This window comes from Heterodontus francisci, chromosome 2 (assembly GCF_036365525.1).
Source record: "Heterodontus francisci isolate sHetFra1 chromosome 2, sHetFra1.hap1, whole genome shotgun sequence".
In the NCBI taxonomy this organism is placed as follows: Eukaryota; Metazoa; Chordata; class Chondrichthyes; order Heterodontiformes; family Heterodontidae; genus Heterodontus; species Heterodontus francisci.
In genome coordinates this window covers 169,663,026-169,676,689 of record NC_090372.1, presented here as the reverse complement: position 1 = coordinate 169,676,689, position 13,664 = coordinate 169,663,026, and the positions used below count along the sequence as shown (strand labels likewise).

General features: G+C 43.5%; 1 protein-coding gene across 6 annotated transcripts in view; it reads right to left on the bottom strand.

Annotated features, from left to right (window-relative positions):
* The window catches only part of armc3 (armadillo repeat containing 3), a 258,598-nt gene that overhangs the window by 221,847 nt on the left and 23,087 nt on the right, over window positions 1-13,664 (bottom strand). For all 6 annotated transcript variants that reach the window (XM_068013721.1, XM_068013745.1, XM_068013732.1 and 3 more), the window contains one exon: window positions 9,933-9,981. In XM_068013721.1, the coding sequence (XP_067869822.1) occupies window positions 9,933-9,980 (48 nt within the window). In that variant the 5' untranslated portion in view covers window position 9,981. The remainder of the gene's footprint in view (window positions 1-9,932; window positions 9,982-13,664) is intronic.

Genomic DNA, 13,664 nt, shown 5'->3' with positions numbered 1-13,664 from the left:
AATGTTATCTTCAGTAACATCTGTAGAGATAGGGTCAGCTTGCATAAGTTCAAAATACATCCAGCTACCTCTTCCTCTCCACCATCTCCTTTAACCCCCATTTCCCAACATCCACAACTAGCTCTGTGCTGTCAAAGCAATTATCTAATCGTCAATGCTGGATGAGACACAACTTCGTCCAGCTCAACGCAAGATCAAAATGATTGTATTTGGTCTCCATCACAAACTTCACTCCTTTGCAACAGATTCCATGTCCCTCTGCAGCCACTCTTCCAGACTGAACCTAACTGTTTGCAACCTAGGTGTGCTGTTCAACCTCAAATTGAGGTTTAGAACCCATGTCATATCCACTCGCTTGCTGGTCTCCCATCCTCCACAAACTCCAGTTTGTCAAAAACACATATCCTGCTCCACACTAAGTGCCATTGTCCATCATCCATGTCCTCACCAAACTACAATAACTCCCTGTTTTTCAACACCATTTATAATCCTCATCCATGTATTCAAAACCTTCCGTGACCTTGCCCTACCCTATCTTTTGCCCCAAATTCTGCATTTTTCTGAGTCCAGCTTATGATAATCAGCACATGCCCAGCCCCGCACCCCCACTCCCCCCAACTCCTCTCACCCAACTATTGGTAGCACAGTATTCAACTATCCTACTCTTTGGAATTCCCTCCCTAAACCCCTCCACCTTTCTCCCCTTTCAAATACCTCCTCAAAACCTATCTTTGTTCTTGGGATGTGGGTGATATTGATAAGGCCTATTTATTAACTATCCCTAATTGCCCTGAGAAGGTAGCGTTGGGCAATCTGCTTAAACTACTGCAGTGCTTGTGGTGATACTGCTCCAACAATGGTATTAGATAAGAAATTCCAGTTTGACGAAGGAACAGTGATATATGCCCCAGTGAAGATGATGTGCGACTTGGAGAGAAACTTGAAAGTGATGGTGTTCCCACACTTTGCTGCACATTATTCTTGGTGGTAGAGGCCACAGGGTAGGGAGGTGTTGTCGAAGAAAGTTACTACACTGCACCCTGCAGATCATACATACTTCAGCCATAATGCAATTGAGGAGGATATTGATATTGAGTCCAGTGGTAGGGGTTCCATTCAAATCTACTGCTCTGTCTTGGATGCTGTTAAACTTTTTGAGCTTTTTTTTTTATAGTGATACAGCACTGAAACAGGCCCTTTGGCCCACCGAGTCTGTGCCGACCAACAACCACCCATTTATACTAATCCTACATTAATCCCATATTCCCTACCACATCCCCACCATTCTCCTACCACCAACCTACACTAGGGGCAATTTACAATGGCCAATTTACCTATCAACCTCCAAGTCTTTGGCTGTGAGAGGAAACCGGAGCACCCGGCGGAAACCCACGCGGTCACTGGGAGAACTTGCAAACTCTGCACAGGCAGTACCCAGAATCGAACCCGGGTCGCTGAAGCTGTGGTACAAACCACTGTGCCGCACCCCCACTTCCCCCCCCAAGCTGCATTGTTGCAGCTGGACCAAATAACTTTCATTGAATATTTCATAGCTCTCCTGACTTTAGCCTTGTAGATGATGGAGGGGCTTTGAGGGATCAGGAGGTGAGCCACTCGTCACAGAATACCAAACCTTGGTCCTGCTCTTGCTACCATGGGGTTGATATAGATAATACAGTTAAGCTTTTGTTGAATGGTGACCACCCCCCCCCCGCAGATGTTGATGGTGGTGGATGTGGTAATGGTGACACGATTGAAAGTCAAGGGAAGGAAGTGACTTTTCTTGCACTTATGTTGCACAAATGCTACTTGTCAGTCAGCAGCCTAATTCTGGATGCTATAGAGGTTGAGTTGTAGGCTGCCATTGGCTGCTTTATTCTGGGTGAGATCTTCCCAGTCCTGCAGGAGCGATCTTGAAGGCAGGACCAGGAGTAAAATCAGATATATTAGCGTCGGGTCAGTAGGCCAGCACATTCCTGCCTCTGGGCAATCTTCCCAGCGGCAAATGATCAAAAGTAGGGGCTACTCACTCATCACAACGATTGGTAATTCAAGACTGAATAGTCAGCAATCTGAGTTATACATCAGATCTTCTCAACGTTGTATGGGCCCCACACTGTCAGCATCTCAGCTGAGGAGGCTGCACAGCAGGGGGCCATTGTTGAATGAAAGGCATATGATGATATGGTTCAAAAAAGGGTAGGCAATAGGGATGAGCTCTTGCATTGTCAAACAGCTGCATTGAAGTAATAGGCTTTCTGATGGTGCCTCAGTAAAAAAGATCAGTGAATTAAATTTTGCATGAACTGGGCCAGCAAGAGCTTTAAAGGAGGCCAGTGCTACCCACTGCACAGCAGTGATGTGTGGACCCAGTAATGGGTCCAGTTACTCAGTGGTTGGGTGGATTCCAGAAGAGGAACAGAATGAAGACCAGTACAGGCAGACATAAGTAGCAGGGTGCTGCAGATGGGTTGGAGGCTGGGATTGGACGCAGAAGAGGGCAGCTCCATCGAAGGAGGGTTCAAAGGCAACGCCTCGGCTTCATAAACCTTTCAGAGAAGCAGTGATGTAGAAGGCTGCACCTCTTGTGGCAGGTGGTCATGGACTTCTATGCTTTCCTGGATGATGAACTCAGGTCCCAGGGTGCGGGCAGTCACCCAGGTGACCGTCGCCCTTAAAGTCTACACATCTGTATCATTTCAGGCTTCGGCTGGGCACATTTGTACAATTTATCAATCGGCTGCACATGCCTGCATCATCTCTGTATGTTAGGGCTTCTGAATACATTGAGTTCACCAAATGGGGCCAGTCACGGTGGAGGGCTGTTGGTTTTGCCTCAATAGCAGGATTCCCTCAGATGTGGAGGATGGTAGACTGCATCCATATAGCCATGAAGATGCCATCCATCCAAGCATGCAGGGAGTTTCATGAATAGGAAGGGTTTCCACTCATGTTCAGCTCATCAGTCACCACCATGAATGCTTAAGTTTGCATGAGGTCGCCTGGAAACTGTCACGACTCCTTCATTCTTTGGCAGTCTCAGGTGAACAACTGTACACTCACCATGTTGCCTTCAGGGATGGTTCCAGGCTGACAACGGATATCCACTGAAGGTATGACTCATGACACACATCCGTAACCCATCAAAAGAGTGTTACAGCCAGCTGAGGAGTCGTCTCAGGCTCCCCTCTTTTGATCGCAACAGGGTTTATACCCTTTTTAAGCTGTGGTTGTGTTTGCCACCTCAGTGAGTGTTTTCCCTTTTCCCTTTAATGTTATCGTGAAAGAACCAATTGGACAGATTTCTTGAGTTTAAACAAGAGGAGAGTTTACTATACTTAACAATCTAAAACAGATTCAGATAAAATAATAAATTTACGGTACGCAGTGACACACACATTCTCACGAGAATCACACATACACGAATAGATTACAGAGGGGAAAGTAGAGTTGGTGGTTGGATTAGAGTCCAGAATAAATGGAACTTAAATACACAGTGTGTGAAGTGGATGATTCGGTGGTCTTCCGACTGTAGCTGTATTCCTGAAGTCTTTGGCTGGTCAAAGTGCATTTTGTGGCTGCCCGTTTGGACCAAGGCTTTCTTGGAGGCAGATGTGTTGTTGGTTTTCTTCCCCTGGTCTGTGTTTGTAGGAATCTGTAGGCTTGGAGGGATTGACAGGCATAGACAGTTTTCAAACTTGCATTATCGGTGGTGGGGGGGGGAAACAGAGAGAGGCAGACACACATAAACACACAGAGAGACAGACAGAGAGACAGAGACACATTTTGGGAGGACTAACAAGGCAAGGGAATATACAATGGATGATAGGCCCCTAGGAAGTACAGAAGAAGTCAGAGGGACCTTGGTGTACTTGTCCATAGATACTTAAGGCAGCAGCACAGGTAGATAAGGTGGTTAGGAAGGCATACGGGATACTTGCCTTTATCAGCTGAGGCATAGAATATAAGAGCAGGGAGGTTATGATGAAGCTGTATAGAATGCGAGTTAGGCCACAGCTGGAGTACTGTGTACAGTCCTGGGCATCACACTATAGGAAGGATGTGATTGCACTGGAAAGGATGCAGAGGAGATTCACCAGTATGTTGCCTGGGCTGGAGCATCATAGCTATGAAGAGAGACTGAAAAGGCTGGGGTTGTTTTCCTTAGAGCAGAGGAGGCTAAGGGAGGACATGATTGAGGTATACAAAATTATGAGGGGCATTGATAGGTTAGACAGGAAGAAACTTTTCCCCTTAGCGGAGGGGTCAATAACCAGGGGGCATAGATTTAAGGCAAGGGGCAGGAGGTTTAGAGGGGATCTGAGGAAAAATTGTTTCACCCAGAGGGTGGTTGGAATTTTGAACGCACTGCCTGAAGAGGTGGTAGAGGCAGGAACCCTCACAACATTTAAGAAGTATTTAGATGAACATTTGAAATGCCATAACATACAAGGCTACAGGCCAAGTGCTGGAAAATTGAATTAGAATAGTTAGGTGCTTGATGGCCGGCACAGACACGATGGGCAGAAGGGCCTGTTTCTGTGCTGTATAACTCTATGGCTCTATGACAGAGAGACAGAGACATACAGCCTTCTCTGCTGCTGTACACTCAGTTACTAGCTTCTTTGTCCAAGGGAAAAGAAAACACCTTCCACGGAGATGGACAGATCGTCACATGATTGCTTCGGGTTTTCTGGAACATTCTAATTAAATTCAAGGTTAGGAATTGGCTCCACAGGCCCCAGGATGCCATTTTACACCTGGAAGGGGGTTTGCTCTTTCAAAGTCATTAGGATTGCCTCGAATGCCATGCTAAAGCAACTTTAGATAATTCAATTATTTTGTTGAAGCTTTTCATCGTGCACTCATCAGGACAATCGCAAGAATACCAATGTAAGGGAAGCAACAAATTTATACAGTATGAGAAGAGATTGCTGATTGGTTGGCAAGTGGACTCTGATTGGTAGAGGCTTTGCCATGGAGAATGCACCAGTTTATGGTGACTGACAGTTAAGTGCCAAGCTTTGTTTGAAATTTAAACCAGGCAGCTTGACCCTGTTCAGGCAGTGCCTTGCCCTGAGGAATGAACCAGCAAATGGCTGTCACTTATTTTGTTTAGCTGAAACAGGCACAACGTGTGTATGCATTCTTTCTCTCTGCAAAAATAGGCCCCGTGTATTAACATATGTAGCTTCTAGTACGCGCAAATGCACCACACTGCGAGTCTGACCGACAATTTTAAATTCGTTGTCAGTGTAATTCTTGGCACACTGTTGTCCTATCGCGGAATCACATCTAATGCTGATACTGTGTTTTGAGTTTTGCAAGCATAGGCTGGTTGGGTATGGCCTGTACCTTGCTCGTTTCAAACAGTGGAAGGGACATGTTGTTTGATATGATCCACCAGTCTTTGGGACATACGGACTATATACCAGCATCACACTGGCATTGAAATTCATATATCACATTCCTCATTTGTGTGATAGGCAGAAAGTCTTCTTGGCTTGACGGCAGCATACTGTTAGTGGCGAACACCACACGTGTTGCTACTGCATAGTAGCAGTGTGAAACAGCTCGCTTCACCTGTTGCTCAAATTTTTGGGATACATTACGCTTCCAGGGTAATCGGAGGTAGACTGGGCACTTTTCAGGGCCGAAAATGATGGCCTTAGGCCTGTTCATAAGTTTGTGTGATCTACAGCACAAAATGATCCGATAAGGGTAGCCATTGTCACGCAGGATGCCTTTGATTCGCCGTATTTTAGCATCAAGCTTGCATGGTGAGTAAATGGCTTGGGCCCTATTTACGACGTTGCTGATTAGGCCAATCTTATAGTGCCTGGAACTGTACGAATCCCATCATGTGTATTAACCAGTGAAGGGAGGCTTGCGGTAGACTGTGGTCGAGAATCCCTTAGCAGATTTCTCAACAAGTACGTCTAGGAAATGGAGCTCATTTGACTGCCGGATTGGATTTGTCCTGCTTTTTGTGTACAGGCCATACCTGGGCAGTTTTCACATTGCCAGGTAGTTGCCAGCATTTTAGCTGTACTGGAACTATAGACTGTAGTCCAGGGCACTCATGAGCAGGCCTTTTATGCGAGCTTAGAGGAAAGACATGACACTTATGAGGTTGCAAACAAACTAGTATTCATTCAAATAAAGTTTCAGAGCATTTAACAATCAATGAAAGAGCCACCCATGTGTGGCCCTTAGTAAAACTACTGTAATTTGACATTTTTGATGAGTGCTTCTATATGGTGCTCCCCTGTGGCGGAGGCCGACATGGAGGCAGCATGCCCATGGCCGCGATCCCTTGCATGGATGTGCCCATGAGGGCTCAACTGCAGGCTGCCCCACCTGCATATGTGCAGGGGCATCCTCGGTCGTGGCATGAATCAGCGTGTCTCTCTCCGACAGTGGGATCAGCAGGCCAGCCGTAAACCATAGGATAACTTGAGGAGAAACCCCATCGCCAGGATGCCTGCCTGCCTCAGCCCTTTCATGGCACAACTGCACTTGGGTGCTATGCCAGTGCTTCTGTGTATCTGCCTGTTGTCATTGCAACGGTTCTCTCTTAGGGCTTCTGATCATTGCAGCCACACTAAATCCATCTCTCTACTCCAAATCCAGTCAGTCATTGGCCTGGCATATATGCGAGTCTCCAGAAGGGCGGCCAAGCTTTCAATGGAGCTTTCATGGGCTCATTCGACTGAGACATGGTGAGACTCCTCCATCTTCTACCCAAACATGTGCTCAGCCTCAGGGAACTCCGCTAGATGTCCATACGTTTCCCTTTGCTGCTCCACAAGCACCCTCTTTGTGAATGACCCCAGAGGTTCATCATCTCCGGTGACAGGAACATGGCTGGTGCTATCCTCTACCCTCCGATGGGGACTGCCACCAGCCTTAATAGCCTCCATCACTGCTCACATGTGCTATGTTTCCCACACTCTGACATATATTCCACACAGGGCGCAGTTACCACCAAGGTGCCAGTATCTGCACTGAGTTGTGTGACACTACATCCTCCCAGTATCCATTGCCCTCTGAGACACCTGCTTGCTCATCCGCTATAATCTGATATTCCTCAGATAATGGCCCCGTGCTGATAAGCAAACACGTTAATGGATATGACATTTCTGCGGACCTTCCACTTCACAGTTCCATAACTCTTAATTGCTAAACTCTGCAAGTAAGATTAAATGTGCCTTATTGGTTACATAAGTGAGCCAGTTCTCATGCATTAGACTTTTATCCTCTCTCTGTCGTACCCCATTTTGCCCTCGGTCACTCCATGCCCTGTCAGGTGTTGTATGATCGCCAGGGCCTCCTCATCCATTGGCATCGGCACTGTACTGTGAGCCACTCCTCCCCCACTTCACCCCATCTCCCAGAAATTATGTGCTCTCTTTGCCTGAAAGAATGGATGAGAGCATTTTCATGAGAGATAAGGTCAACGGAGATGTTATCGCACCAAAGAACACCTCGCATACTTTCACTGCTATGCTTCCATCCTCACGTCTTCTGTGGGTGGCCCTGCTGCCAATGCTCCTTCATCCACTACGTGACCCAGGGTGCACAAGACTCAGTATTTCCGGCACTTATGATATCTGGACATTTGCCAAGCATAGCCCAGCAGCGTTCAAAAGATCCTTCACTTCTGTCACTAGCGGGTTTGACAGTCATCTTTCTGGATCTCAGAAGGTCATTGAAACGCTTGCGGCACTGTATCCAAGTCCTCCTGATTACACTGCAGGTGGAGACCTCCTTTGCCATCTCCAACCATGTCTCTTTTGTCACTGAGCAGGGCACCTCCTCCCACTCTCAGGAAGAGGCTATGACTGCAGGCCCACACCTCCTCCACCATAACCTAAGGGAGGCATCTGCACATTGTGGCACAACCTTTGACTTCCTTCCCACAATTATGCTCATCCTTCCAACTCAGCAGTATTAAACTTATTACAGCTAGACCGAAGGCTGACTAGCCTACTTTAAATCCACTGCCTGAAATCACTGCCCCGTCTCCTGATCCCGCCCACCATCCTCAATTGGACCACATGGAGGCAGCAACTTAATTGGCCGCCTGCCTGGAGGTCCGATCTTCTGACACACCTCAGACCCCTGTGGTTTCAGGACCCAGAAATGGTCCTGACACGCTCATATTCTAATACCATAAGATTCTGCCCAAGAAAAGCAGTTGTAAATGGAACTGAACACTGGAATCATCAGCAAAAGGCCCCATCCCTTACCCTCACAGTAAGTCATTGATGAAGCAGCTGAAGATCACTAGGCAGAGGATGCTTCCTGTGGAACTCGTGCAGTGATATCCTGGGGCTGCAATGACTGGCCTTTGGCAGCCACACCTTTGCATTAGGTATGACTCCAGCCATCAGTGTTTTCCTTTTGATTCTCCACCCTCCCCCCCCCCAATTGATTTTAGTTTCATCAGAGTTCCTACACTCACTTCTCTGTCATTTAGCTCTTATGTTCATGTCTGGATCAAAGTTGTCATGAGATCTAGAGTCAAATTTTAACCAAGCTTTTCTGCCTTTCCTTAAATTGATATCTGTTTATCAATTGGCAGAGATCCATTCACCAAAATCAGGAAACAATCTGTGATCCACAACTGTTTCGTTCTCAATCCACAGTTCAGTACAAATACCAGCTTCCACTCTTCCCTTCTAGACTAACTTCCTGTCTAGTAGTAACTCCTCTGAGTGGGAGCAAAACCCAGCCCTTAAATACAAGCTGCAATGAGCATCGCCTGCTCTCTATTAACTCTGAAGTAAGGCCTGGTCAATTAAAGGGACCAGCATTTTCAACATTGTCATCTGTGTTCTGTAAAGTTACTTGACACATTCTTTATGTTAAAAGCACCATCAACATGCAAGTTGCTATTGTTGTATTATTTAGTACTATGTCAGTGGGTTGTTTTATGAACTAAGCTATGAAGAGACTAACTAAGCTATGGAATGCACACCTGCATAAAGGGAAGTGAAGATAATTTGTCAGGATACCATCCACATGAACCTAAATATCACAGGCACGTGCACAGATTGGCACAGTCTGATGACGTCAGCTGCCAGCTGCGTTGTCAATAATCACTTTGAAATAATAACCACAACCACTTGTTTTCTGAGAGGGTAAATAATCATCTGGAACTTGGCTTTTGTAGAAAACCAAATATTTGAATTTTTTTTATTCTTTCATGAGGTGAATGGCAAAAGAACCATGAAGAACGTTTTACTCAGAGAGTGATTAGAATTTGGAATGCACTGCTGAGAGTGTGCTGCAGGCAGATTCAATGGGGGCTTTCAAAAGGAAATTGGATAAGTACATTAAGAGAATATATTTGCAGGGCTATGGGAAAAATTATTTTTATTCTTTCATGGGACGTGGGCGTCACTGGCAAGGCCAGCATTTGTTGCCCATTCCTAATTGCCTTGAAACTGAGTGCTTGCTAGGCCATTTCAGAGGACAGTTAAGAGACAACCACATTGCTGTGGGTCTGGAGTCACATGTAGGCCAGACCAGGTAAGGACAGCAGATTTCCTTCCCTAAAGGACATTAGTGAACCAGATGGGTTTTTACGACAATTGATAATAGTTTCATGGCACCATTACTGAGACTAGCTTTCAATTCCAGATTTTATTTATTGAATGCATTAATTGATTGAATTTAAATTCCACCAGCTACTGTGCTGGGATTTGAACCTGTATCCCCAAGGCCTTAGCCTGGGTCTCTGGATTACTAGTCCAGTGACATTACCACTATGCCACCACTCCTCAAAATAAAATGTGGATCTATATTCACCACACTGTCATCTCAGATATCAGTCAAAAGTTTTAAACAAATAGTCACAATATGAAATATTTCACTGAGTAGCTAATGACTATTTGCAGGCTTTTATATTTAAGACTGTAACTTACTGCATCTTTTGGGGATAACTCAACTTCCTTCTTTTGTTTCTTACCCATCCTATGTAAAAGAAAAACACAGATATACTTTAAACGAATTATTACATAAAGAAACATATAAATAAATTGACATAGATGCAGTATGTCTCAGTATAAATTTTCAATCTATTCAATGCATTAAGAGTGCTTCATAAAAGTCCCCATAATGTAAATGGAGTAACCTCATTTTAAGGGCTAGCGACACGGTTACAGGAATTCTGATACTCATAAATGATTTGGAGGAGTGCACACCTTGAAATATTGCAATGTTTGCTGATCTCAAGTTTTGATACAATTATAATAGGAAAAATGCATATTTTCTTTCAATGCATGAGATAATCCTGTAACAAATGAATAATTGCTGCTAGCATGCAGTGGTCAGCATTGCAAATAGAAACACAAGCATTCTACTATCAGGCATCAGTGTGGCACAGCACTACTAATCTTGCCTTTGAGCTCAAGGATGTGGGTTCAAGTCCCACTCCGGATGCTTGAACACAAAATGTACGCTGACACATCCACTCAGTACAGAGGAGTGCTGCACTGTTGAAAGTGCCATCTCGTTAAGCTGAGGCTGCCCGTATGATGTAAAAGATCCCATGCACTGGGTTTTGATTGAGTAAATATGGAGAAACTATGTCCACTGAGAAGGGTCATTAACCAGAGGGCATAGATTTAAGGTGATTCGCAAAAGAACCAGAAGTGAGATAAGGAAACTTTTCTTCAATATATGCAGCAAGTTGTAATGACCTGGAATGCACTGAAAGGGTGGAAGAAGCAAATTCAATCATAACTGTCAAAAGAGAATAGGATAAATATTTGAAGGAGGAAAATTTGCAAGGCTATGGGGAAAGATCAGGGGAATATGGCTAATTGGATAGCTCTTTCAAAGAGCAGGCAGACACGATGGGCTGAATGGTCTTCTGCACTGTATCGTTCTATGATTCTATTTCAAAGAATAGTACTGGAGTGTTCAATGGTGTCCCAGCCAATATAGATCCCTCAATCAACATCACTGAAACAGATCAGTCATTATCACATTGCTGTTTGTGGGAGCTTGCTTAGCACAAATTAGCTGCCACATTTCCTACATTACAACAATGACTACACTTCAAAAGTACTTCATTGGCTATAACATGATTTGGGATAACCTGAGGTCATGAAGGCGCTATATAAAGGCAAGTTTTTCAATACCTATATACTAGTTTACACTATTACAAATTATAACCATAAAACAAATATATTACATTACTTGATTTGTTGCATGCTTTTGCATGGAAATTCGGAGGACATGGGTTTAAAGAACAAATACTGAATCTGTCAAAGTACAGTTAATCTGTATTGCAAAACAGTCACATAAAGCTAAAAGGAAGAATTTGATGAAACACAGAATCTCTATACATATGGTATTTGATCTGTTATTGCAGAAAGTGTTTAATCGAAACGTAATTGTACTTTTGTTTAAGCAGCTGTACACATAAAACTGTTTCACTCCTAAAACATGATCACAAGGATAAAATTCCTCCTGTCACCCATTCTCTGCTGGTATTTCTCCACCTACTTATTCAATGGAGAATTTTCAAAGTACCATGTCCATCAAACACTCTGAAAGATAGAATCCTTCTGTAAATACAATCTCACAAAATCAGAATATTCAGTAATGCATATTTGGCTTAAATAGTTTATTATGCAGATGGTTCTACTGTGCTATAATGAGGGACACATGTAGGTGGGAAGGAGAAAGGATTTAAGATGGGAAGGTTATGGAATCTGGACAGCTTGCCTAAAACATCAGATAAAGTAAGCCCATCTAAAATCAATGGGAACTATCAAATGAAAACAAAACATTATTACACCATTGATGTTACCACTATAGATTTAGCCTGATGTCTCCAAATATAACAAACATTGAGAGTTTTTTTTATCTCTACATTTTACCTTTCTCTGCAGTTATGCCAATAAAGAGAAAATATGCACAAGGCATTCAAAACAAAATTGGAAAGTTACAAGTAACCACAATGGATGAATATAATATTGTAGCAATGATGAAGAATTAAGAACTTAATGTTCTTCATTATAACATTTCCAAGAGAAATAAAGAAGGAAAGGGGGGTTGGGATGGCAGTATTAAGAAAGAACTAGCAAAGACCCAAAACATCTGCGGTCCAATTAGTATCTTTATTACAACAGTACTTCTTTAAATAGAGGATCACTAGTTACTCTTTCACCAAAAGACTAACAGAATCAAAACTTCTCACTCTGGAAAAAGCTACATAAAGCTTTTCATGTGTAAAAACAACAGGCCTAGGAACATAAATACATATTTTGTCAAGAGTCTGGCCTTGTGACTTGATTATAGTCATAGAATATGAAAGTCTAATTGGGAACTGTTTTCTTGTAAGTAGAAAAGGCAGGTTTACATCTGATGGTTCAATATTATTTGAGGAATAACACTATTTCCTTGAAATCTGTTTGTTATATAATTTCAGCATCTATCTTCGAAGAAAACAGCCTGCTAACTATCAATCTTGTTCCATGACAAAGTCCTTGTTTAGAATTCAAGTAGCAGCATTATAACTAATCCTTCCTTGAGTCTAAGTTTTTGCTTTGGTATGCCGATTAACTGTGTAGAAATACTGGAGAGTACAGATGGTTATCATCTTCATCATCTTTATAGAATCAAAGCTGATGCATTCTTTTAATTCACTTGACAACTTTTTGAAAACTTTTTCATTCAATTCTAGCGATTCTTAATTTTTAGCACAAATAATAACTTTCAAATAAGTTGTAGCAAATAATTGACCCTGCCATTTTGCCATACTTAACCAATTCCATCATCTCATCCACGCCTCTCATGCCATCCCATTCCATGCCATTCCATCTTTCCCATGCCATCCCCTTCATCTCTCCCATGCCAATCCTATCCCGCTCTTGCAATCCCCATCCCTCCCATCAATCCTATCCCACTCTTACAATCCCCATTGCTGCCATCAATCCCTCACAGAAATAATCTCTCCAGCCAGGGTAACTTTGTTGTTGGCCTCCCCTTACTTTCCATTGTTTTTGTTCTCCACCAATCTCTCCCTGCCCCGCCACCACAACAGTTAGCAACTGAACATGCATCACGCTTCCAGTCCTCCACGCACCCCACATGCCTCTGCATGCGTCAGGTACCACCCACTAAATAAACCCACAAGACACACCCCTTAAATTAACCAATCAAAACAGTCCAGACAGAAAAAAACTGAGTATTATTATTACAGATTCTATCAGAGCGCTAGATTGTAAGGATTTACTAGAGATTGAAGACAGAATCCAGGGGAATAGAAAGGGAAATAGTAAAATTCTCAATGTATCAGCCAGAAGACAGTGGAGAGAATGGTTCCAGGGATGAAGAATTTCAGTTATGAAGATGGATTGGAGAAGTTAGGACTGTTTTCCTTGGAGAAGAGAAAGCTGAAAGGTGATTTGATAGAGGTATTCAAAAGCATGAAGGGTCAGGACAGAGTAGATAGAGAGAAATTGTTCCCACTTGTGAAAGGATTAGGAACGAGAGGGCACAGATTTATAGTATTTGGTAAGAGAAGCAAAAGTGACATGAGGAAAAACTTTTTCACGCAGCGAGTGGTTATGGTCTGGAATGCACTGCCTGAGAACGTGGAGGAGGCAGGTTCAATTGAAGCATTCAAAAGGAAATTAGACAGT